At 37.7% G+C, this 27,626-nt stretch overlaps 2 protein-coding genes across 2 annotated transcripts; both read left to right on the forward strand.

Annotated features, from left to right (window-relative positions):
• The first annotated feature begins 6,441 nt into the window (after positions 1-6,441).
• Positions 6,442-9,483, forward strand: LOC149199439 (uncharacterized). Its single transcript, XM_089400573.1, has 2 exons — positions 6,442-7,855; positions 8,282-9,483. The coding sequence occupies exons 1-2, from the start codon at positions 6,442-6,444 to the stop codon at positions 9,481-9,483; spliced, it is 2,616 nt and encodes an 871-aa protein (XP_089256699.1).
• Positions 9,484-9,675: 192 nt separating this feature from the next.
• Positions 9,676-10,509, forward strand: LOC149199440 (uncharacterized). The gene has a single exon (XM_089400574.1). The coding sequence runs from the start codon at positions 9,676-9,678 to the stop codon at positions 10,507-10,509; it is 834 nt and encodes a 277-aa protein (XP_089256700.1).
• The last annotated feature ends 17,117 nt before the right edge of the window (positions 10,510-27,626 follow it).

Below are 27,626 nucleotides of genomic sequence, written 5' to 3' on the forward strand. Positions count from 1 at the left end.
GCAGCACAGATAATCATCCTACCAAAAGGATGATGATTTCATCAGAATCATCAGTCTACCATCAGATGATTGTCTGTCCTATGTACAGAAAAATGAATTTATAAAGCTGAGCATGGGAATGCCCACCTCAGCTAGATCATGAAGACAGTATGAAAAATAATGTATTGTATTGTATCTTATTACAGGTCTCCTCCCAGCATTGAAAGAACTTTGGATCCTCCTAATAAAGCATTTCACCCGATAAATGGCCTCATACTTTAGGGGGAAACTGTTATAGACATTTTTGTGCCTTAAAGCATTGAGCATGAAATGTCCATAATCCAAGGGATCCAAAGTCCCTAAAAGAGTTGTTCCTGCCCCTAAAGGAACAAGGTCAACCAATGACAGCTTCTCCCAGAAGTTCTCCACCAAAAACCACTCAGAACTAGTCAAATCAGGATCAATTCAGATGCTCTAATAGATGCCTGCGTTGCAATGCACCCCAGTACACTAGCTAGGTGCATTGCAACGCACCTAAATGCACTACCAGGCTGCGCTGAGCGAGAAATTCCAAATGGCAGTATCATTCCGCGAGGTGTACAGACACTGGAAGCTTCCAGAATCTTCCTCAATGACACTTGCCTCAATGAATTCGACCAGTGATGAGTAAGAGGCTCTCAGCCTCCAAGTGGAAGCAAGAACTGACAGAGAGAAGCCACAAGTCAAAACATGAGCTAACTCATCCTCTCTGCTTACATCTATATATGGATCCCTCATCCCAGAGATCCAGAGGCTGGAATTTTGTACTTTGCAGAGAATTTCTGTTGGTTTGAGATTGATATTAGTGCATTGGGTGATTTATGCTTTGTTGGAGGAGAGGAAGGGATTCCTTTGTTGGGAGGTAGATGCTGGATCGGGACTCATTTGGTTGTATCTCCTCTTGGACTTTCTTATTATATCAATAAAACTATTCGAGTTTCTCCTACATGCTGTGTATCAATGATGTTTTGTTATATTTGCATGTTTAGTTTAAATCTGATCCTAAACTAGTTATGAATGTAAATCTATGTCTTTTGTGTAGTTTCTCTCTTCTGTGATCTTGCAGGAACTTGATGAAGCTGGACCAGTAAGGGAGCAGGCAGCGGGAAGCGAACAAAGGAGAGAGCGATTGGATCAACAAACTAGCGAAAGACACAGGTTAGTTACATCCTTCCTCTTCATTTACATTTTATAAAGAAGAATACGAAAATAGTTTTCCTTGTTTGTTGCTAAGGCACTATCACACCTTAGAGTGGGATAGGGGCGTTCTAAATGGATACTTTTCCCAACAACACCAATGGTCTGTTCGCCCAATGGTGGATCCCTGTAGTGGAACCTAACTCCTAAATCCGTTAATTTTCATAGAAAGATTATGTTCGTTAATTGATAGGGAAACATAAAACCTTTGATTTGTGGGTTGCTATATGTGATACAAAATTTGGTGTTTTCTCTGATTTGGAGGTTTTCTCCTTTTACTTCATTGCGTACCTCAACCAAGAGGTCTGGATGGCATCAAACTCATTCACCACATTTCTCTGCTCCTTAACTTCGCTCTTTTTTCTCCTCTCTTTTTTACTTGGGTATCCACTCAAGACTCCCTGTAACCTTGAAATCAATGAAAACTTCACTTTATTTGGTTCTCTTTTTTGACTTGGGTATCCACTTCGGACTCCTCCTATCCTTGATATCAATGAAAACCATTGTTCAAAAAATTTGATTTGTTTATTTTTGGTTTTCTGGGATTGATCTCCTAGAGTTATGATCAAGATGGTTTAATTTTAAAAATTTGAGGATTGTAACAAGAAGTAGGAGATTGTTTTCATCCTATCTAGTGAAGAGTATCCCTTCATGTTGTCAAAGGACAATATTGACAACCTCAGATCTGTGCAAAAAAAAATGGAGAAGATATGTTATCATTCAAAGGAAAATATTTATTATAATTCCTTAGTTGTCCTTAGTTGAAAGGAGAAGAAGTATTTTTTGAAAGAAAAGAGTGAAAAAGTTAATTTCTTAAAAGGAAAAGTAAAAAAAAAAATTAGAAGAGAGTGAAAAGAAGGATTGACAATCAATCATTTTTGTGAAGAAAAACATCAAATAAAAACATATTTTTTTTGGTGGTGGCTCATGTCCTATACTTGTCCCAAAATTGAATAACGGGGTTTAAGGATAGTTTTTCTTATGCCTACTTGGATGCGTGACACTTTCTTTTGTGCCTAGTTTTAGCATTTACATACAATTTTTCATGGTACATATGGAGTAACAAGATATGAAAATCAAACCAACAAGAATATAGAAAGTTTCTTGGAGCATTGGCAAAACATTAAATACAATAGTCCTTTGAAGCATTAAAAATTGGCCATTACATTGTGTAATTGAAGGATAAGTCATTAAATCAATTGTGACCTACCAAAAACTGAATAAGGAGGTAGTCAATCACTATAATCAAACTTTAGGGTGCATGATCGGTTGTACCTGACACCCTAAGGTGACATAAAATAAAGTGAACCTAGGTTAAAAGAACTAAGTGAAAGCGATAAAGTACAAGTGAATCATTACAAGCAAGCATGACAAGTGAACTTGAAAATAATGGGTAGAGGAGGAAGGAATTTACAAAATGCACATCAAGAAATGACAAATTTACAAGAGTACAACCTTGAATTGAAAAATCAAATTAAAGCACTTGAGTAGGACTTATAATAGAAACAAAACATCAATGATCACATGGTTGATATACTATAGTCAAAAAAAATCTTCAAAGTGACCTAGATATTAAAGATCAATTAATTGATGTGTTTTAGATAAAACTAAGAGAAAAACAGTCCTGTGAAAGAGATCATGGGAAATTAACATTCTCATGCCAAGTTATTCCAAGGCATTGATGGTGAGAGGATGGCAGTGTAACCTACTTTCCATATTCATGTGCCACCTTCCCTACCCATGGTGGGGTGTCTGGAGGCTAGCACATCTGCATTAAATGTAGCATTGGAATGTGACTAAGGGGTTAATTCCGCAGCAGTATCTTCAATTGGCCAATTCTAGTGATGAGAGAGTTGTAAGGTTGAGCAGTAATAGAGAAGGAAACTATTATTTGATTGACATGGTTCGTAAAATGGGCCAACTCAAGTGAGAAGGCAAAGGAATATGCCATCTACCTCAGACCCCATGGCATGATCTAGGTGTGAATATATTCAATTAGGACCTCCCGCTTCAAATCAGACAGATGGTGGTTGAGGTGGGAGCCAACAAAATTGGCAATACAATAGATGGTCAATAAGCACTACGTAATCTATTAAGGCACCTAAGAGATTAGGAAGATGCTCTAAAGGTTACAGAGCACAGTATCATAGACTTATACTTCCACCTTTTCCAAACAAGGTTTTCCCTATGTGTCTTAGTTGGAGCATTGGGAATCTAGTTTCCCCCTCCCCCTTGTCTCTGATGACTTCCAATTCTCTAGACAGCCTGGGGTCTCCCTGTCAGACTCCCCCGAACTTAATTCCTCATGGAATTCAACCTCTCAGTCAAGGAATTCAAGATCCAACAAAATGGATCAAGAAGAATTTAGAGAAATTGGGACTATGGAACAATGCAGGGAAGGAGGGTGCCACTACTACACATCAAGTTGCCGCTAAAAATAGGAGGGAAGAGACTCTTCAATAGGATATCATTACCACAACTAGCTTTAAAGAAATGGAAATCGAATGGGAAAGACCTTCCTAGTTTTCAGAACGTCAGGGAAACCCCTTCTGTTAGCTTCGAGAATGCTCAGGAACACCCCCAAGAACCAAGAAAGAAAACACCATTACGGGAATTTTGAGGTAAAAAATGGGCGTCCTAAGGAAATTATAAAATTATATTGGAAATAATAAAATAAGATTATATTACATCATCAAATTTTAGAGGGAAAAAATAAAAATAAAAAAAAATATTTTTTCAACTCATATTTTCAACTTATCTCCCTATGGGAGGAGCTGAAATCTGAGGAACCATCGAGACGAGAGAGCGATGATGGGAGGGCGCGGGTTTCGACCGAGGGTCTGGTTTGAGCCAGGGCCCGACTGAACAGTGTATGGGCCACCGTCGGGCGCGTGGACCGGAGGCGTTTTTTACAAGGCGCACAGGTGTTTAGCAGAAGTCAGACAAGGCAGACGGGCAGGTGTAGGTTACCTCCGGGGGTTTGGGCGGTCAGCAAGGAACAAGGGTTAAAAACCCTTTGGTAAGTTGCGCGGGCGTTTTTTCCTTTTCGTTTTCTTCACTGTTACCTGCCTAAATAACTATGGTAAATCCCAAGGAGTTTGTGGACTTGGAACCGGCTGCGGAAGATATTTTGTCTGCCTGGGGCAAAGACCCGTCCGCGAAAAATATTGAACGCTATTTTGGTGAGTTGGGGAAATGCAGAACGGGCGCCATTTCTCCAGAATCTCAGAGGATTCAACAGACCTATTACCAACTGACCTCGGGGTTTTCTGAGACAGGATTATTCCAGCAAGGGCCCTGCGTCGTTTCGCCCTCTCTCAGTCCCGGCGAAGACACCCTTCTTGCTAATATCGACCACTTGAGCCATGGCAGCAAAGGCTTTTCGACTCTCGAAGAGCCAGTCCTTTCGGGGGGGCTCGAAGATATTGTAAATTTCATCTCCAATGCAGAGAGGTCGGGTGCGAAAAAGTCTGGTGGAACATCGGCTATAACTAGGGCATCTATTGGGAAAGAAGCTGTTTCATCTAAAAGGAATGCTGGAAGGCCGGATAAAGCGAGAGCAGGTCCCTCAGTGCCTCTCGAGGGAACCCATCCAGAGTTTCCGGATGTCCAGGTACCTATACCCCCTTCTGCTTTTGCTTTTCATGAGTCTGAGTTCCCTCTGCTCTCACAAACAAATCCCACTCCAAACCCTAGTTCACAAAGGGTAGAAGCTGAAAGAGAGGCCCGGGAGGAAGTATTAGGTGGGAGAAATAGGGGCGAAAAGCGTAAGAAATACAGGCCTATTGGTGAACAGGAGCTAGAAGGAAATTTGGTTTTGGGAATGGAGGTTAGTATTGAAGCCTCCCTGGAGGTGGCGGACTGCACAGTTGTGGGTAGAGCTAGAGGGAAGAAGTACACTAAAAAATTTCTGCAGGAATGGGGAGAGAAGAACTGGTCGATAGAAGAAAAAAGGCCTTTCAAAGCTGCAACATTAGCAAAAGGATGGTTTCTTTTCAGGTTCGAGAACAAAGCCGCGGCCGATTGGGTTATGGCCAGAAACTGGGTGATTGGGAATATCCCAATACTTCTAAAGCATTGGACTCCGTTATTTGATGCTAGAAGTGAAAGAACTGATGTTTACCCTGTGTGGGTAAGGGCTCCAGGTCTGCCCTATTTTCTATGGACGGAAGCGGTGTTCAGATCCATAGGGGACAGATTGGGAACATATCTGGAAGCTGACATGTCTTTTCTTCAATCAGGGGACCAAGCCATGGCTCGCATCCTCGTCAGTTTAAACCCCGGCAACGGTCTTGCAAAGAGAATCAACCTGCAATATAAAGACATGGTCTTTGAGCAGTTATTAGATTATGAATATCTGCCCTTTCGATGCCATAGATGCCATGAACACGGGCATCTGGCAAAGGAATGTCCCCTTGGGAGAAGAAGGAGTAGATATCCAAAGGAGCAGGCGCAGCGGGAGCATTTCTATAACCCTTATCATCGTTTTCAAGGACAGATCCCCTCTGCGGAGAATATAGGAGCAGAAGCGGAGATAAATGATCAAATGGAAACGCAGACGATGGAGCATATACAGAAGGACAAACAGACCTATCCACTGGTCGAAGATATAGTACCGGAGAAAGTGCCTGCATCGGAACAGCCAGCTGAAGGGCCTCTGCAATCTGCTACAGGAGCTATGGGTACGTGTAATGTTACTTGCTCCCCTTCGAATCAAAATTCTGATCTTATGGATTTACATAATTCTGATCCTATGGAAGTCTGTATGGAAATCTCCCCTCCGCATATTTTAAATTCTATAAATATAAAGGAAAATCATTCAATTTGTAAAGACCCAATAGAAGGTCATGGTATAGACGATATCTCGGCCGCTCTTCCCTCTCTGGATCTGAACAGTGAAGGTGTTTCTCTTGAACCTGGGCCCTCGGAACCCCCCTCCACTTGCCCATATAATCTTCGTTCCCATGACCCAAAGCCATCCACCCCTTCTGTAGGTGGTATTGGATCTCTCCCCTACCAAAGCCTCTCTAGGAAAAAAAGAGGCAGGAAATCAAACTTTTCCATGGCACAGATTAAAGCTAAATTTGATGTAGCAGATGGAAAACAGCAATCTATCCCTGGGGCACTTAGAGCAGCGCAACCCCCTGAAGAAGTTATCAAATGATCTTGTCTTCATGGAATTGTAGGGGGTTGGCCAGTAAGCCCAAAAAACTGGCCCTCAAGGATATGTTCCTTAACTCAAAATCTGACATTCTTTTCCTTCAAGAGACTTTAGGCAGAGGGATTGAGGTGGAAGCGGCCTTAAATGCCCTGATGCCTGGTTGGAGGTTCATAGCTCTTGACTCTGAAGGTCACTCTGGAGGTTTGGCCATTGGCTACAAGGAAGGAAGGATAAAGGTCAGTAACATTTGGGGAATGAAACAGGCCATGGGAATGGAAATTCAATCCACTGAGTTTTCCTTTCCTATCACCATTTGTAATGTTTATGGGCCTTGTCATGACAGGGTTGTTTTCTGGAATGACCTGATGTCAAAGTCTTTTTTTAAAAACTCAAATCTGGTGCTGGGGGGGGATTTGAATTTCTCTATAGGAAGAGCGGAGGCTTGGGGTCCATCAGCCAGAGAAGATCCCCTGTCTAACTTCTTTCTAAACATGTTCTCTTGCAACAACCTCTTGGACATAAATTTAATCAAGTTAAAGCCCACTTGGAGGAATAGGAGAACTGGGGAGGCTAGGGTGGCAAAAAGGCTCGACCGGTTTCTCATCAATGAGGAGCTGTCTTCAAAAATCCCTATGTTCAGACAATGGATTGAAGAAGGAGGACTATCAGATCACTTCCCCATTTTATTGGACCTCTCCTCCTCTCCTCAAAAGCCTCCTGCCCCTTTCAAGTTTAACTCTTCTTGGCTTAAAGAGGAGTCATTCACTAATCTCTTCAAGCAAACATGGAAGCATCAGGAAGCAAATGCTACAGAGGACAAAGGATACTGGTTCATGGAAAATCTCAAAAGATTGAAGAAAGCTACAATAAGCTGGGCTAAGGATAAAAAGGAAGCCCAGAAAGTAGAACTTTCGAAGATCAGTGAAGAATTACAAAGGCTGGAAAGTACAGAAGGGGAGGGTTACCTGACACAAGCTTCAAAAGAAAAGATCCTTCATCTTGAGAAGCTTAAATCAAAGTTACTCCTGGATATTGAAGAAGAATGGCGCTTAAAGAGTAGGGCTCTTTGGCTAAAAGCAGGTGATGAAAATACCAGGTTTTTCCATAATTATGCCAAAGGGAGAAAATCTGCAAATACTATATGGAGCCTCAAAGATGAAGTTGGAAGGGAAGTGCAGACTTTTCATGCTCTGTCCGCTTTAGGTCAGAGACATTTCCAAAATCTCTTTGCAGATCCAGGAGAAACCACTATTGCAGAGGTTATAAGGACAGCTCAATGCTTCCCAAGATTTTTGGAGGATGAGGAAGCGGAGGACCTCATGAGTGAGGTTGCCAAGGAGGAAGTGGAAGCCACTATCAAGTCTATGGCAAAGGAGAAAATCCCTGGACCTGATGGCTGGTCCATTGACTTGTTCTTACATTTTTTTGAAATCATAGGATCAGATATTACCGAAGTGGTGGAGGAGGCTAGGAAAAAAGGTGAAATCTACAGCCCTTTCAATGCCACGTTCATAGCCCTTATCCCAAAGAAGGAAGTTCCGGAAAGTTTTGAAGATTTCAGGCCTATCTCTCTTTGCAATAGTATATACAAAATCATTGCAAAAGTGATAGCTAACAGAATCAAACCTGTCTTGTCAAGGCAAATTTCACTGGAACAGTTTGGGTTCTTATCGGGAAGACAAATCCATGAAGCCATTGGAGTAGCTCAGGAGGTTTTGCACAGTGTAAAGCAGAAGAAACAGAAAGGTGCTGTTATAAAAATTGATTTATCCAAAGCATATGACAGGATAAATTGGTTATACCTCAGGATGCTGCTAACTCACCTTGGGTTCAAACTCGATTTTATCAGTTGGATAATGGGCTGTATTTCAAATGTAAGCTATGCAATTCTTGTAAATGGTGCAGCCTCCCCTTTCTTTAAGGGGCAAAGGGGGCTGAGGCAAGGATGCCCGTTGTCTCCTTTGCTCTTTCTCTTAGTTGCAGAAGGCCTCAGCCAGTTAATCCACAAGGCCAGAAGAGAGGGGAAGGTAAAAGGTATTGAGGTAGCCACAAATCTTTTTATCTCTCATCTTCTTTTTGTTGATGATATTCTGATCTTCACTAATACTGAGCTTTCTAAAATAAAGGAACTAAATTCCATTCTAGAGCTGTTTATGAAAGCAACAGGTATGCAGATAAACCACAGGAAATCCCAGTTGTTAATGACAGGCTTGGACATTCAGGTGAGAGGTAGGATTCAAGAGGTCCTGCCGTTCCAGCCCAGTTCCTTGGACCTCCCTTTTAAATACTTGGGCTTTTGGCTAAAGCCAAATGCTTACAAGAAGGAGGATTGGAACTGGCTGATTGCTAAAATTGAATCCATAATCTCCCATTGGAGCTTCAAATGGCTCTCTAGAGCTGGTCGCTTGATTTTGATCAAATCTGTGCTCTTGGCAATCCCGGTGTTTTGGGCTGCTCTAATTTGGGTACCCAGAGGGATTCTGGAAAAGATCAGAAGACTATGTAGCATATTTTTATGGGATGGATCCAAGGAAAACCATGTGCTTCCATGGGTGGGATGGGACAAAGTGGCCAGGTCCAAGGAATGGGGAGGCTGGGGGATTAAAAACCTCCCAGATTTCAGTACTTCTTTGGCTGCAAAGTCGGGTTGGAGGTTGATAAAAATGGAAAATTTATGGACAAAAGTGATAAGGAGAAAATATATTGATCCAATGTCGATGGAAGAATGGATAAGGAACCCTATCAAGAATTTACTGAATGTGTCAGTGATTTGGAAGGCTACAGTAACTTCTTTCAAAGTTATTGAACAAGGACTGGCCTGGAAGATAGGGAATGGCAGAAATCTGAAGATTGGGAGAGACCCTTGGATTGGCTGCAACGAAAACTTTGCTCTCCCACCTGACCTAATCAGTCACCTAGAAGATAAAAACATTATCACTTTAGACCAGGTGGAAAAGGTGGGCCAGTCGAGCATATGGAACCAGGCTTGGAAAGATGGTGAGGATCTGCAGCTTGACCAGAGATGGTGGGGTGCCTGGTCCACTTTCACCCAAGAACTTATTCGCACAAATGTGAGAATTTCTGATGGTCCAGACAGCCTGATCTAGGCTCATGGGGAAACAGGAGTCTACTCTCCTAAAGAAGGATACAAGTTTATTCAATCTAGAAAAGGATGGGACAATCCAGAGTGGTGGGTCACCCATATTTGGAAGCTCAAATGCCCTGCAAAGGCAAGACTCTTTCTATGGTGTCTCCTTAAAAGGAAAGTCCCTACCTGGGACATTCTTCAGGCCAGATTCATGCATGGTCCGGGAAGGTGTTCTCTCTGTAAAGCTGCAGAGGATTCAATAACCCATCTGTTCCTACAATGTCCGGAAACTGTCAAAGTCTGGAGGGAGGCCGAAAAGCTAATGAACAAAAATTTTCAATGGGGCAATGGGAATCTGGCTGAGGCCTGGTCAAACTGGTGGCAGCACTATCCGGATGGAAATCTCAGGAATCTCCCTCCGCTCATTTGCTGGGGAGTCTGGCTAGCAAGAAATAGGTCCATCTTCCAGGACAAGGATTCACAGTCTTCCAACATTGCCATCCAAGTAGTTTCCATTTTCGATTCAATTCCAGAACCCGAAGAAAAAAGACCTCAAAATCATGACAAAACAGTCCAAATCAAAGCTGGCATCCCTTGGGCGTTTTTTGATGGCGCCTCTCAAAATAATTTAGCAGGTGTTGGCATTGTTATACACAACAATGCTGATCACTCCCTCAAGGCCTCCATTGGTCTGGGGTCTGGCACAAACAACTTTGCTGAATTATCAGCTTTAAGGCTCCTCCTCTGTTGGCTCATTCAAAGGAACACCTTCACTATTCAGATCTTTGGAGACTCTCTCAACGTTGTTAACTGGGTTAACGGAAAAAGTACCTGCAGAAATCTTTTATTGAATCCCATGCTTCAGGAAATACAGGCCTTAAAATCATCTTTTAACTCTTTCTCCATCTGCCATATTTACAGGGATAGCAACGATGACGCGGACAAACTTTCTAAGGAAGGTTTGCAGCAAGTTCTGGGAAGGTGGAAAATAGTTGAAGTCTGTCAAGGACAGACTGTTATTTCAGATGCACCGCCTTATACTTAACCTTATCAGCTGGTGTTTTTTTGTTTTCGGCTCTTCAGACTTTTTATTTTTTGCTCAGACCTTTTATCACTCAGACATATTTCAGTTCCAAAACTTGTGGTTATATTTTGGTGGGCTGTTTTCCTCTCTGTTGAGGAGGCCCGTTGGCATGTTTTTTGTTCTTTTGCATGCTTTGCTGGGTTGTTTATATTGCTCGGTCGTGCTCTTTTTGGGTCTCTGTTGTTTGCTACAGTGGACTGTTTCTGCTTGACTGCTCTGCTTTTCTGTGTCTCATCTACGGAAAGGAGCCTTAAGTGTTTTTGTATGCTTGGTTCTGCAAGCAGCATCTTATGGAAATGCTTAGCATCTGCAATGTAACTTTTTATCTCCTTAATAAAAAGTTCGCTTTTTCTTCGGAAAAAAAAACTTATCTCCCTATGGGTGTACTCAAATTTCAAGTGGAAACACTCATTGGATGAATAATTTGATTCCTAATCCAAGGAGTACCTATGTTGCATACTTTCAATGGATCCTGCTACATGAAAAATGAGAAATACATGAAAAACGTGATTGCAGTCATGATTTTTCATGTATTTCTCATTTTTTGTGTAGAAAGGTCCATCGAAAGTACGTAACATGGGTACTCCTTGGATGAGGAACTAAATTTTGCATCCAATGAGTACTCTTGCTCAAAATCTGAGTAAAAACTTAGGGAGATAAGTTGAAAATATGAGTTGAAAAAATAGTTTTATTATTTTTTTATTTTTTAATATTTTACTTTTTTACTCCAAAAATGGTGAATCATCCCCCATGGTTAACATCATCATCTTGAATCTTATTGGTTCTTATAAAGTTTATTTGGTTGTATAGTTTTTTTAGGAGGCCCATTTTAGACCTCAAAATTCCCCTAATGAAACTTCCTTTAGTCTTTTTGCATGTTTTATCTCTTTTTGATGATAAAATTTTGCCGCAAGACACCTCGGGAGACCATCTGGTTTCTCATTCATGGGAAAATTGGCCTCCCCTGGCATGGCACTGTGCAAGCTTTAGATTTTCCAAGATCTACTTTTTTAACATGTTTACATTGGACAAGGTCTATAGACATACATACATTCTTGTAAACTCTATAAATTTTAAGTAATATAATGCATTCTAACTTACAAAACAAAAAAAATATAAAAACAATATCAACTTAATGATATAACATCTACAACTAAGATAGATGCAATTTCTGACATAGAGGACCTCATACACAAAGATAATACAATTTGTGATATATATGAACTCATCTAAAATGTTGATGCAAAATGTGACAGAAAGGAATTATTAGAGAATATTGGTGCAACAAATTAAACATAAGATTTATCCAAAATTTTGATGTATCATGTGAAATAGGTGAAACATTACAAACGTTTGATGCTCATTGTGATACAAAAGATCCAATGGAATCATATAGTGAATTAATATAAGAAGCAATAAATAAAGATGAGTCACAAACACATAATTATGGCAACAACAGTAGCAAATGAAAATGTGAAGAAGCAAAAGAACATCATCAAGATCTTTCCAAGATGTTTATATAATCTTGGAAGAGATATCATTCAACACAAATCAACATGGCTTGTGATATGGCCAAGGAAATAGCTTGCATATTCTAGATTATTTCAAACCAGTTTAATTTGTCAGTGCATGATTTATTGAAGATGTCTAGAAACTTGCACACAAATGCCAACATTTCCAAAGAGTTGGTCATATGGAAATCAATTTTTTATCTCCATCCTTGTATTCATAGTGGAAATAAAAATCGCTAATAAAACAAAACTCAAAAGCATAAGCAAGCTAAAGAGACTGTTAAGTATGGATGGATAAATTCTTGGAGATGGAATATACAAGTAAAGAAAGTTACATCATTCTTACTACCTAGTGAAGACAAAGGTAAAGATGCAACAAAAATAAGAAAAGACAAAATCAAAAATATATCAAGTAGTTATTCTAAATTATTTTGGGCATGACCTAGATCTAGTTCTATATATTCTCTAAATTCAAAGATGATACTACCCACACCTCATGGGGGGGGCACAATGATAACATAAACTCTCCTACGCCTTTAGTGAGAGAGTTAGTGGTAAATGAAAAACTACCACGTTATTCAAAATATATTGGTTAGTGGTCATACTAAACCACCAAATCATATTGGTTAGTGGTAAACCATAAACACCAGTTTCCATGGAAGATGGTTAGCGGTCAACCAACAAAACCGCCACGTAAAGAACTTGATCCCCATCTTAAATCCTTTTTAGAGTGAACTATTGAAAAACATATCACCTGCACCTAATGAGGGGAAATATTAGATCTCAAGCTTCAAGATTTGAACTTAATCAAAATTCAATAAACATGGAATTATAGCATAGAAATTTGTCTCCTCGGCAACAATAATTTCAATTATTCATTGGATATATTTAAACACATTAGTTGTTCACTTCTAGACATCCAAATATTGGAAAATTTCCAAGCATGTCTTCATTGAAGGTTAATTCAATAGTATCATATTGAATATAACAAAATTTATTGATAAAATCATTCATACTTGTGATTTAGCGGGGGGGTGGTGTTAGACTATGAGTCCTTAGACAGTCACAAAGTTTGAGACCACATAGACATTAGTTGTAAACCTTATCCTTAATGAGGTGTTGTTGTGATCCATTGATGATTTATCAGTGAGATCTAGATATATAATGATCCATTTGATATACTATAAATTCATATCATAAGATCAATACCAAATGGATGAATTCCTTTTCCGCCACTTTCCTTGTCTTGTCTTGCTCATTGAATTCTTTGCAACAACCAAGGATAGGATCTAATTGATAATTTCTTCCTAGTTGAAAACATGATTGCTTTTCCTAGGGAGTCAAATAAGTAAGGAGGTTCATTAGTTATTTCAACCTCATTATTCACACCACCAAATATTATCATCTTAAGTATTTAGTGGAGACTCTACATAGTCCTTCATATTTATTTAAAGATATTTAATAGATCCAAATATTAATGTATGTTGTTTAAGAGTTCACTAGGATACATATATATTTTTTAGTTTGGAGACGAGGAAGAACATGTCAAAGGAGAAGAAAATAATTCACAAGGGGATTTATATGTCACCTTATATAATTAAAGGATACATGATTATTTAATAGAAGATAATCACATCCTTAAGGGATTAGTCCCTCTAGAGAAGGTTTTTTATAGTGACGATGTGGTTATTAAACTCTCTTTGCAGCCATGGTGTGCTAAAGTAGAGGATTACAATTTGGGTTCATATGAAAATCCAAAAACCATTGAGATGTCCAAGTCCCTTTCACCTATTGAAAGGGATAAATACATTCGTTTGTAAAATACATTTTGTGATAATTTTGCATGGAAATACGAAAAGTTGAATACTTACAATAATGAAAGTATCCAACATAAAGTTCCTCTAAGGGAAAATGTCAAACCATTTAAGTAACAAGTGGCCTCCTAAGAAAAAATCAAGAAATTAATAAAAAAATCCATGTAGACAATTTTTTAATATTACTTTACTTTTATCTATGTTCCACAATATTTATTAGCACGAGAATTAATAAAAAAAATTAATATATTATTTCTAAATTTTTATTTTATTGAAATTGCTCAATATATGGCACTTTTATTAAAATATTTATCTATTTATATTTTAGATACAAGTTAACTTTGTTATCCCCTTATTGGAAGGCCAAATAAATGTAGATGCTTTGGAGAAATGGTTAAATCTATTAGAGGGTTATTACTTTGTCCAAAAAAAACTCTGACAACGAAAATATCACTTTTGCACTTCTGAAATCCCTTCCCTATGTCAAAGATTGGTGTGAAGGTTACTCAAAGAAACAAAACAAAGTTGAGACTATGATATTTAAGGTAGGACCCACATGGGAAGCTTTTTTTGATGCCCTTAAGGAGGAATTCTACCCTAAAAGGAGCTATAATGACTAGTACATGAGATGGAAAACTTTTTGATAGGAGATATACCAGATGATGCAAGAGTACACCAATATATTCCATACCTTGCACTCAAATTTGGGTATCAAATACTTTAAGTGCAAATTGGTTCTAAAGTACCATAGTGGTCTGCATAGGTACATCCAAACAGAGATTTATTTCTTGAAAATATCCTTACTAGGAGATAGTTATGATATGCTATCAAAATTAAATATAAATTGAAGCATGGGAATAAGCGGGAGTTAGAGTCCACAACTTCACTGCAACAAAATCCTAGAAAAGGTTTCCCAAGCTTGCAGAATAAGGGATAAAATAAGGAGAATCAATCTTACATCCAGCACATTTCAGAAGTAAATAAAGTAATGGGAAGTCAAAAAAATATATTGGAAAGTGGTGTGAGTTCCACAAAATCCTTGGATACAACATTGACTAATGCAACTCAAAATAATAATTGTTAGTGGAGATTAAAGAAAACAAAATAGACTCTTACTTTGATTCTAATTCATAATAGGATAAAGAAAAGTGGATTCTCAGTGCAGAACCCAGTGGTATCATCATGACTGCAAAGATCTAATCAAAAGAGCCAAATGAACCTTAAGAGTGGGATCACCTCTTCCATTCATAGATGTGGGTGACAGGGACCCCATTACATTTCATCATTGATAGCAGGAACTAGAAGGACCTGATCTCAATTGAGGACATCAAGTTATTAAAGTTGTCAGCAACTCCAAAACCCCAACCATACATGATTGGTTAGTTGAGCTATGGATGAGGCAATTGTGTCATCCAACAGTGTTGTTTTTTGTACAACATCAAACCCTTTAAAGATGCGGTATTGTGTGATGTTTTCCTACTTGAAGTTTGTGCTTTTATTTTAGGACAACCTTATATATGGATATGTCATGATATTTATGATTCTTTTCCCTATAGTGTCATTATTACTTTAGAAGGTAAGCTCTAAAAGGTACTAGAGGTACTTCCAACTTCTTAAATTTAATTACTTAGAAAAATAGTTCCAAAAGGTACTCTCTTAGAATACAAAGTTTGTCCTCTTCATGGTTCTTTCAGAAAATCAAAGGAAGGTCACCATGACCACCACAGCTTCAACATAGGGCCTCTTTGTACAACAAAATTAGGTGGACAAGTTTGTAGAGACACACAGAGATATCTTTGTTCCACCTATGGGGGTGCCTTTTCATTTCCAAGTCAAACACTCAATTGACTTGATACTTGGTACTCCTCTACCTAATAGCCCAATATAAAAATTCTCTCTCTTAAATGAGGAAATAAAATGCCAGATCCATGAGCTCATACAAAAATGGACACGTATAACTAAGCTCCTCACCTTGTGGGAATCTAAGTGTTGGTGCAAAAGAAGGATGGGTCATGGATATTATATATTAATTATAGAGCCTTGAACAAAATCATTGTCAAGAAAAGATACCTAATCCCCCCCTATTAATAATTTTCTTGATCAAATTAAGGATTCCAATTTATTTAGTAAGATTTATTTGAAGTTAGACTACTACTAGGTTCCAATTGAACAAATTGATGTATGGAAGACAACCTTCACATATAAACAATGCCTCTTTGAGCGGTTGGTCATACCTGTTTTCTTGACTAATTCCCCAACAACACTCATGAGAATTATGGATGATATCATATGGTTTTTCAAAAACTCTTTTGTGGTTGTATATTTGGATGACATACTCATCTTTAGCAAAACCTGGGTAGAAAATTTCCAACACATTCAATAGATCCTAAGCACTTTGTGACAACACAAGTTGTATGCCAATTTGGAGAAATACTTGTTTGGCATGCATAGAATTCAATATTTGGGATACATTGTGGATGAACATAGGCTGGATGTGGACCTAGCCAAGATCCAAGTCATTTAGGATTGGCCAACTCTGATGACTTTGAGAAAGCTATGTAGCTTCTTGGGCCTTGCTAACATATACCAAAGATTCATGTTTGGGTTCTCTCATATCACTTGTCACTTAAATTAAGTGACCAAGGGTGGAGGTAAAGAAAAAACTTCCTAGTCTAAGTCATAAAAAAAATGATTTGAACATTTAGAAAATCACCTTTACTCTACACCAATTCTCACCTTTCCAAACCTCCAACATCCATTTAACATTAAGTTAGATGGCTCTGACTATACTATCAATGCAATCCTCACACAAAAAGAAAATTTGGTGGCCTATCATAATGAAACACTTTTTGATACCATCTATAGATACCCCACCTGTTATCACTCTGTAATTTCTAAGGTTGCTAGAGAAATTACAAAGGTAACCACCAAACCAATTTGGAATCTGGGATCTAGCCTGCCAGCTTCAGACATGGATCTCTTTGTCAGATTTAGATTTGTTTAGTTTTAGATATTAGGCTAGTTATAAAATTTCAAGGTTTGGTTTATGAATTGGTTTGAATTCTATAGTTGATTGATGTCTAGATTACCATTGGGATATGGAGTCTGTGACTTAAAACATGGATCTGTTTGATTATTTTGTAGATAGATTTTGATGATCCTTGGTATTGCAGCAAGAATGCTGCAACTCCCAAGGCTACCGACTTTTAATTATCAACCCAGGGTTCGTACAAACTTAAGAGGTATCAACACTATATGTGCAGCATACAATGTGCCCTTCCTTTGTTGTCATGATGTAATGGAGTGCATGTGCTAAAATCAAATCCTAAACTAATTGCAGAAAATAAATTTAAATAGAAACCTTAACCTATTGCAAGAAATAAATTACAAGGAAAGAAACATATTCTAATTGCATAAAGATCATGAACTAAATGTAAAAGAAACATAAATTAACCTTATTTATCACATGTGATGATTTAAACTAACTGAGCATGGAATCTGATCTAGAGAGTGCTAACTGTTGTGTGCATGAATAAATATAAAATAACTTTTTGCTTTTTATGTTTTTGCTTGAAAAATGTAAATGCTAATCTTGCTTGGTTCTTTGGCAGGGGAGATAGGTGTGGAGGAAAATGAGTACAAAGGTTCAGATGGCTTAGAGGGCAAGTAGAGGCCTAATCCTAGATTCTAGTGATGATTTTTCTCAATTCGGGCTCAAAACATGCCACTACAGGTTTTCCTACATGATGTCTACAGGATCCCTTGTTTTATTACAAAACGCACACCGAAAGCTTAGGAAGTGGTCTAGAAGGTGGAATGGAGCTTGGGAATGGTGGATAATGGAAGAATAAGGCATGGAGGTGTTGGACACTACCCAGAACACAAGAAAGAGCTTCAAGATGGATAGATTTTCTCAATGGAAATGACAATTTTTGCTTATAAAACAAGAATTCAGATTGAGACTTTAGTGGATTTGGTGACATGGGTGGATGAGATCTCCCTACAATTTAGAATCTCCTGCAACAGCTCACATTATTATCTACATCTCCACAAATTCATCTATACATGGGAAAGATTTATTAAATAATGGAAAATTACTTAATCTAAAAATCAGAAATTCAAGAACCATTGAGCTAGTAAATCTATCAAATTCCTAACCTAATCAAGTGCAAATGAAATGGGCTAAATTTTTCTATTAAATAGAATGTTTTTATGATCTAATGAAAGTGGAACCAACTCGATTGAAGCTTGTTAAAGTGCTCTAAAAAATAGTAGAAATTTATTGTTCTTTGCTAAAAAGGAGTTCCAGAAATCTAGATTTGGGAATAAGAAGACTAATCCAAGTAGCTCAATGATTACTATGATCTTCAAAAGATTTTCCAAGGATTAAATGATGCTTTTGATCTTGCAAAAGAACTTACATCAACCATTTAACCCAATATTATAACAAGAAATCATGAATACTAAATGCAGAAATAGAAAGAAATAAAAACAAGAGATGCATGTGAATAAGAAGTGAAAAGAAGGAAAGAAAATGATACAAAAGGGCTCTGAGGCTCCTGGGATGGACAATCCTAAGGAATATCAGAGACCTATGGAGGAGAACAAGATTTAGAAGCTAAACATGACACCAATCTTCATTATTTTCATCATTACAATTACATCCCTGCAAGAAAATACAATGGAGCTGCAGATATACGAGTTCTCTCCACAAGAACACTAATCAAAATCTCCCTCTAGAGGAAAATTCGACTTGGTACTTATACAAAATGATTAGGAAGCATTCCCCGTGAAAGGAGGAAGATTTCCGCACCAAAATCCCTTGATTAGTAGATCTGGTTCTCAATACTAGGAATCTGCATTAAATGGCAAGGAACACATTCCTAGATTTTCTCAATCATTGGAGTTCCAAAATCTGTGCCATAATTCCATAATATCTTTTTTATTTATTATTTAATATTGATCCTCCTCTAGTAGGGAGCAAGTCCCTAAATTATCTCCTCCTCCAAATCTTCATAATCTGCCCAATATTCTCATAATATTCCACAAAAATAAATAATATTATGCACAAATATGCAATTATTCATAAACCTTCATAATGAATATATTAAACTTAAAAATACATTATATAATGCAAAAAGAGAGGTTTAATGTGCTGAAGGATGGTCATAGGCATTAATTTATGTTTAATTTAGAGGCATGGGCCTTAATTTATGTCTGATTTAGAGGGCCATCAGATTTCACATGGCAAGGTGACCAAACTAATTGGATTCTTTAATTTCAAATGAAGTGAATAATAAGAAGAGAAAGGATTTCCATTAAGTAAAGAGTAATTAAGAATCCATTCACTTAATATCAATTGAAAACATTAAAATTATCCAAATTGAGAATTAGAGTGTAAAACAAAACAAATTATGTTCTTCAACTTTCTGTGGAATAATTCATATTATGAAAACACATGAGTATGGTAAAGAAATAATAATAAACACATAAACGATAGATGAACTTCACCAACAATTTGACACAAGAATCCTATGAAAGAGCTTTCTATATTATTGATAAGTCCACCAAAGCTCGAAAATGTACAATAGCTTTCTTAGATGCAAAAACCAACCCTTCATACTTCAAAAGGAGAAGTATTATAAATTTATTTACAAAATATCCTGTCATAACCGATCAGGATGTAATTTAGGAATTTCTAAACTAATTATATCTCTAATTTACAGAAATATAGGAAAACTTGAACTGCTTGGATTTCTGGCACTATTTTTGTGGAGACCGTTACTGATCTTGCCCTTGATGTTTGTTGCGTCATTTGCCCTACTACTGAAGAATAATTGACTTTTCACTCAAGTAATCGCATAATTTTTCCCACCTGTCTTCACTTGGAATTGATAATTTGAGAAACTTCATGTAAAGTTCATTTGCCTCTATATATTTGGAAAAGGTGGGCTTAGTGATAAAAATGTATTTGATTTTATGTTGGATGTATAAATCAAATTCCAATGCATGTAGGAAGGCTTTCCTTGTTATACTCCCTGTATTCCTACGAATTTGGCATTGTCTCTGGAAATGGACATCAATTTTTGGCTGTAATCGGGCAATGTCATTAATGTGTCATTCAATACCAGCAAACCTGGAAGTCCCTTATGACTCAAGACCTTAGACTTGTTGAAGAATCTCTGGACACCATTCTCCAAAACTTGACACTTTTTTCCAGCTGCAACATAATATTTCTCTTGGTCAATACTTTCTTGATTTCTAAAATGGTATCGATTATATCTTCTATTTCCAGTTCTTCTAGATCGTATCTGTTTTTAGAATTTAGAAATTTGATGAGGTTCGTGGCTTCAGTTGGCTTGTCCCCCATCATTTCCCTAATTTATTTAATGGCTCCAATGGATTTATGAATCATCTTCTTCTGCTAAAAAATAATTTGTATTAATGGCCAGATCTCTATCATTGATTTGTTGATATCTATCCATATATTCTCCTTAGCCTGAGCTAAGGTATGAGCCATGGAAGATTCCTTTTCCAATTGATGTATCCTTTGCATTAGTCTCTGGGATTTATGTACCTCTGTCAATTGAGAATTCTCAATTCTCTCTTTCTGTTCCTGTAGAGTCCTCACCTGTCCTTGTAGTTTCTTGATTTCCTCCCCTTGTAAAGACATGTCTTCCATGGATTTTACCAGTTTACTTGGGTCATCAGAAGTTGGTGCAGGGGGTGTTGTAGATGTAGAAACTCTTACTGTAGTTGTTGTAGCCGTTGTTGTTGTAGTTGATGTAGAAGCTCATGTTTGCACTATTGTTTCAAGAGGTATTGCATCAAGTGAGATTAGTTGGTTGTGCATTCTGTTCTTCCTCCTTGATCAACTTGTCCATTTATTCTTCCATGTCCCTTATCTATGCATTTTTCTCCATAATTAATATGAGCATGTCTTGTTTTTGGCTCTTTGTCTCCCCTACTTATTTTGCTTGTGGATCCTCGGTTGCTGACATTTTAAATTATTTTCTGATTGTTGCTATGTCAGCATTCTTATCTTTGTAGAATTTTGTAGAATTTTTCTACACGTTAGCTAGCTCTGATACCATGTAGAAATTTCACCACCTGTAGATCAAACTGATATATGCAATGTACTAAAGCATAATACTAGATCTACTTCTACAGCCAATTTAGCGGAATCTTAAGCGAACATGAGCAACATCAATAAGAACACATATAACTGATATGGAGAAATCAAACACACATAACACAGAAGATATAACTAGGGGAAAGCACCAGCCTAAAACCCCATCTCTGTATTATCATACAAGTGGAAATATGTCCAGATTACACAAAGCCTTAGCTCGGAAGCTATCTAGCTCTCAGTACAATCCCTCTGCTGCTCATAGACAGTCAAAGGCTTCTCACAAACCTTCTCCTTTGCCCTCCAAGCCTCCTATTTCTATGCATAGTTTTTCCTGGGTCCTCCAGCTGCAACCTGTGTGATTCTCACCTCACACACAACACTGACCTCTGAAATAACTGCACAAACCTGAAGGAGATAAATCCTCATCATGGATGAGCTTCCTTTATAGGAAAAATATTCATCCAACTGATAGTACACTGTCCCTTCTCTGATCTCAATTGAGTCTCTGTTTGAACTAACATGCATGAGTTATTTAAGCTATAATATGCAGTTATCTGAAGATACTAGTTGTTACATGGATGCAAGCATTAACAAACTGAATCTCATTAATTTAACAACTTGTTAAATTAATCTAACTGGACTTGACTCAATTAACTGAGCTAACTAATTACAACTCATCCTCATCCTTTAACTGATGGATAAATCCTTCAATCAAAGGAGAAATTGTTGCATGTCCTCACATAGACTTCATGTTCATAATTCCTTAACTAATTAACTCAAACTGAATTAATTAATTAATTTACAAACTGTTGTTAATATCAAATTCGAATTTTACTTCCTATTTCTAGTCCAGGGACTGACTAAAATAGGAATCCACATTGAACTGCTAAAAATAGAAGTTTTATTTTTAGCACTTCCATTTTTCATTCCCTGTTGCCCAATCCAACACTAATACCCAAACTGTGAATTTTAGCAATGCTATTTTTAGAAATTTCTTGTTGCCATTTTTCAACACTCCCTCTCAACAAGAAAGGCTTCCTCTCGAACCCGATCCTGTACCTTCGGAATGTTCTGCATGCAACACCTCTACCAAGTGTGGTTGCTCCAGCAACTCTCGGAACAAAAAAAAAAATCCCAACTGACCTCTCCGTTGGGCTAGAAACATACTCTGATGCTGAAGCTCTACCTGTTGTTGACAAGTTCTCCCTCTCTGACCTTTGTGCTACTGCAACATCTACATGCATCTCGCACCGTTGCGCACCTCTATGTGCTACTCTGCATTGTGCAACACACTTGTGCCTCTTGCATTTTTGCAGCCTGCTAGCTATGCGCTGTCGTGGGATTCCCTGCACTATAGCTCTCTCTGCCATTCCATCCACATCTGTCTCTACCCAATCAATCAGTCTTACTACTCCTCATTGGGGCTGTTGTAGCAAAGTCGAATCAAAGAGGTTGGGTACGTCAAGGATCCTGCCCCTCCTCCTTAGGACAATCATTCCACATCGCCCCATCTCCTACCTAGAGGTATGGTTGCATGTGATCCCTCAGCCCACCTGGCTCGAAGTTTTCCCCTACTAGAGGTATCTACATGAGTAGATGTCTCTACTCGATCTCCTCTCAGCTTCTCTAGTTGTGGTTGCTCCACAACCTCCTAAAGTTGCTACACCAATCATGGCTCCTCCACAATCGTCTGAGACTTCTTCTGGTGTTGCATGTTGAGAGGTAATTTACTCTCCCTCTCAACCACCAAGTATCTAACCTTTGCCTTGTTCCTCAAGGCTTTGCATGCATCTTGTACCTCAAGTGCATACAGGTTCTTGGCTAGAACACCAATCTGTTTCATATTTCTTGCCGTCATGAATTTTTTTGGAAAAAGAGCTGATTTTAAATCAGTGATATCTCCCTTCTCCGAACTCCAATTCAGCCGATTTTTTTTTTTATTTTGGGTATTTTTCCGCAAGGAATCAAAATCTGCTATTTTTTTTTTTGAAAATTTTGTACAGAAGTTTTCAGATCTTCTCTGCAATCTCTCAGCCCAAAACTCAAAAATTTGAAATCTCCTCTTCTTGTATATTTTTCTTCCTTGATCACCTGTGCTATGATACCATGTAGAATTTTGTAGAATTTTTCTACACATTAGCTAGCTCTAATACCATGTAGAATTTTTCTACAAATCAGCTAGCTCTGATACCATGTAGAAATTTCACCCCCTGTAGATTAAACTGATATATGCAATGTACTAAAGCATGATACTAAATCTACTTCTACAACCAATTTAGAGGAAGCTTAATTGAACATGAGAAACATCAATAAGAACACATATAACTGATATGGAGAAATCAAATACACATAACATAGAAGATATAACTACGAGAAAGCACTAGCCTAAAACCCCATCTCTGTATTATCATACAAGTGGAAATATGTCTGGATTACACAAAGCCTTAGCTCGGAAGCTATCTAGCTCTCAGTAAAATCCCTCTGCTGCTCATAGACAGTCAAAGGCTTCTCACAAACATTCTCCTCTTCCCTCCAAGCCTCCTATTTCTATGCACAGTTTTTCCTGAGTCCTCCAGCTGCAACCTGTGTGATTCTCACCTCACACACAACACTGACCTCTGAAATAACTGCACAAACCTGAAGGAGATAAATCCTCATCATGGATGAGGTTCCTTTATAGGAAAAAAATTCATCCAACTGATAGTACATTGTCCCTTCTCTGATCTCAACTGGGTCTCTGTCTGAACTGACATGCATGAGTTATTTTAGCTATAATATTCAGTTATCTGAAAATACCAGTTGTTACATGCATGCAAGCATTAACAAATTGAATCTCATTAATTTAACAACTTGTTAAATTAATCTAACTGGACTTGACTCAGTTAACTAAGCCAACTAATTACAACTCATAATTACAACTCATCCTCATCCTTTAACTGATGGATAAATCCCTCAATCAAAGAAGAAATTGTTGCATGTCCTCACATAGACTTCAAGTTCATAATTCCTTAACTAATTAACTCAAACTGAATTAATTAATTAATTTACAAACTACTGTTAATATCAAATTCAAATTTTACTTCATATTTCTAGTCCAGGGACTGACTAAAATAGGAATCCACATTGAACTGCTAAAAGTAGAAGTTCTATTTTTAGCACTTCCATTTTTCATTCCTTGTTGCCCAATCCAGCACTGATACCCAAGCTTCTATTTTTAGCAGTGCTATTTTTAGCAAATTTCTTGTTGCCATTTTTCAACAATCCTTACTATTTCTTCTTTTGCCTTAACATTTCTTGGGTCATATCCTATCTTAATGACCAAGTCTTACAAGGATTTTATCTTACTATATTTTGCTAAAGAAGAAGCCTTTTCAAGTTTTAATTGGGATTGAATATTAGTGAGGGATACCTATGATTTGGTAGCAGTCATTGAAGTACTTAACAATGTACAATAGATCATCTCCCCAGTCTGCCTATGCATGTCCATCTGATCTAGAGGATGGACATCCTTTGCATCAAACTCAAATGTAGTTTGCTTGAAATCTGTTGCAAATTTAGGGTGGAGGACCTGTGCTTGCAATAATACCACATGCATTCTTCCTTTCTCAGTTTCAAAGGCTGAGAAGACCCTATGCTGGGTAGAGGAAATTTTTTTATGAAATTGATCATAAGTGTTGACTTTGAGAAGCTCATTTCTACATTTTAGACCCTTATACTTGACAAAAATGTTTGTTTCCATTTTACCTTGGATTAATTCTAATGTCTTATTTGTATCTAGATTCTCTTGTGAGATTGTAGAGAATGGAGATCTTGTAAAGATTCTATCCCTAGCTGGAAAATGTGGAGCTTTGAGTACTATAGGATCTTGCCCTACTCCTTTTGAAAAATCTATCTTAGGATTTTTCATTACTTTCTTGGTGTAAATTATGAATTCTTTGGCGGAAACCTCTGTGACTAAAGGAGAGTCTTCTTCCATGGCCTTTTCACTGCTCTTTCCTGAGGTGTGGGAGTTTGTGAAGTAGTGGTAGACAACAGTTTCTCCTTCGTTTCTTGTAGAGTATTTTCTTCCCACTCATCTTGGTTAGTGTATTTCTCAATATTGGGCTTCTAAGTGTGAACATATGGAGTATTTTTTTGTTCCACTCTTAGTTTAGAGATCATACCAAATGGGTCATATGACCAAGTGAAGCTCAAGAGAATATTCATTTGTTTTAGGAGGATATATGCTTCCTCTCCTGCTTTCTTGTTGTTGCAAATAAATTTTCCTATCTAAGCCTTTATTTTGAATTGTGATTTGTTCTTAGTTGACACGAAATGGACTTCATCTGAGTATATCATTTTCCTGATGTATTCTAAAGAGAAAAATTTCATTTGGAGATACCTGGGCAGTTTATAAGGTGGCATCTCACACCCATACACTCTTATTTCAGTGTAATTCTAGTATAAATCCCAGCCACCTATTCTGACTTGCTCACTTAGGTATAAAATCTTCTGAATCCTTACACTAAACCTGGGTTCTGTCTCAATGCTCAACAAACATGTAGCTGGATGAATAAATTGATCAATAAAGTCTTCGAGGTTGTATTCTTCTGAATTCCTTCTTGGCATGGAATTCCAAAAAAAGTTTGAGTGTGGCTCCCCTTGTTCATTGAGTTTTTGCACTGCAAATGGGAACTTGTCTGCTTGATAAAATAGAAACACGTACACAAGAATAGAGGTATATCTTAACATTCCTTCCATTTGAATCTTAAGGAATTGTTCATGAATTCTGCCAACAAGGAATTGGCTAAAATTGAAAATTACTGAGGGCTTTTCTTCAGTGGATAAAATGGACATAAAACCTAAAATAGGTTCATATACCCATTCATATGAATAATGCCCCAGCAAACAAGAGATTATGGAAATGATTTTCTTAGCTTTGTCTGGAAAAATGGAGGAGGGATATGGTGGATTCTTTTTTGGGGGTTGGGCATCTTTAGGTAGGAACATTTAGAAAATCTTGGATGTCTGGGAAAAGGTCAACTTCTGATATAATTGATTCAGGGCTTCCACTGAGAAAGGAATAATGGAATCATTCTAAGGGATCTGCAACATTTGGTTAATTGATTGAGGGGTGATTGTGAATAGAATTTCACCATTGTGGGCCACAATGGCTCTCTGGTTTGGCAAGTAACAAGCTTGGCATTTGAGGACAAATTTTGGTAAGTGATGGGTTTGGGGAAATAGGTAGAGGGGTAAATTGGATTCCCAAAGGCCAATTTCATCGCTATGGTCAAGGAAGTTGTCTTTGAGCCAGTCGTGTAATTCGAATAAATCGAATTCACAATTTGGCTCTGATATTTTATAGTCTCTGTCAACCGGGGGGATGTGATCAAGGTCAACTGATGAGGGAATCATAAGACTTTCATTATTAATATTGATTCTTCTCTTGGGAGCCATATTGGGAATTTTGAAGCAATTTGGAAAAGGCTGAAGAGTTGAGCAATTTACCCAGGAAAAGTTTGACAATGGAGGTTGGCGACGATGGTGAAGCTGGTGCTACTGTGCCCTAGTTTTCTTCTCAATGCCGGGACAATTTTTCTTGTATTGATTGAGATTGAGAAAATATGAATTAACATCCATAGGATCAGATTTAGTAAAGGGTGTAACAGGAATGGATGACAGGCTCTTTATGTTTGAGGAATCGTTCGTTGAGGGCATGGGATCTTTGGCAGTTTAACATTAATTTAGGGGAAGATTGAATGCACAACGGGTTGGGGAACCGGTCAGACAAGTGTCATGGAAGGATTAGTGGTGTAGGCACGGGGAACCATTGGTAGGAAGGAGAGGGTTAGGCAGTTTTCGGGGGGGGGTGGTATGCGGTATTGAGAGGGGGGGTGCAAAAGAATGCGAGAGTGACACGTAAGGTGGGGTCGGGGAAGTGAAACCACCTTTTCGAATCCCCGCTCTATTGATAAAGGTAGAAATGGAAAGGGGGGCCGAAATGCATTGCATACCATCGATTACAATCGTGAACGACACGTAGCTTGGATCAGGCCTGCCATTTATCCACTAAATGACCAAAAAAATTATAGTTTTGCACTTTTTGTTTATAATTTCCAAAACTTAGGACAAAGACTATATCACTTTAAAGCATGCATAATACAATTTTAATGTTTTTCATCCTAATTTTGAAAGCAAGGCCTATCTTCTACCAACCAAGGGTGAATTTAAATGTGCAGAACCTTCTTATTTTCCTTTGAAGGAGATATTTATCCTAATCTAAGTTCTAACCTACAATTTTTCAACTATTAATTCAGCTTAAACAATTGGATCAATTTCTTCACCTATCTACTTACTTTTATCAAAGTTTAAACAGTTTGGTTAAATTATTCTCTAGTCTAACAGCAAAAATTTAAATGTGTTTGACCATGATTATAATATATGATTCAAACAAAGATCTGTGATTGTGGCATTTAAAACAATTTGCACACAATTCCTAATTTATTTTTCAAAATAGAATTATTTTTCTCCTAGTGGCATTTGAATTTGCATCACTTTCACTCATTTTTCTTTTCATGGGGTTCTTTTCATCTTTTTTTTATTCTTTTATTCTTTTATTTTTTATATACCCTCTTTTCA

This window comes from Pinus tabuliformis, chromosome 2_1 (assembly GCF_031772625.1).
Source record: "Pinus tabuliformis cultivar Carrire ecotype Pingquan chromosome 2_1, CPIR1, whole genome shotgun sequence".
Taxonomy (NCBI): Eukaryota; Viridiplantae; Streptophyta; class Pinopsida; order Pinales; family Pinaceae; genus Pinus; species Pinus tabuliformis.

Coding starts and splice junctions, on each gene's coding strand:
- LOC149199439 (XM_089400573.1), top strand. CDS start 6,442: ATGTTCCTTAACTCAAAATCTGACATTCTTTTCCTTCAAGAGACTTTA. Junction 7,856..8,281: donor GGAGGAGGCTAGGAAAAAAG/GTGAAATCTACA, acceptor TAAATGGTGCAG/CCTCCCCTTTCTTTAAGGGG.
- LOC149199440 (XM_089400574.1), top strand. CDS start 9,676: ATGCATGGTCCGGGAAGGTGTTCTCTCTGTAAAGCTGCAGAGGATTCA.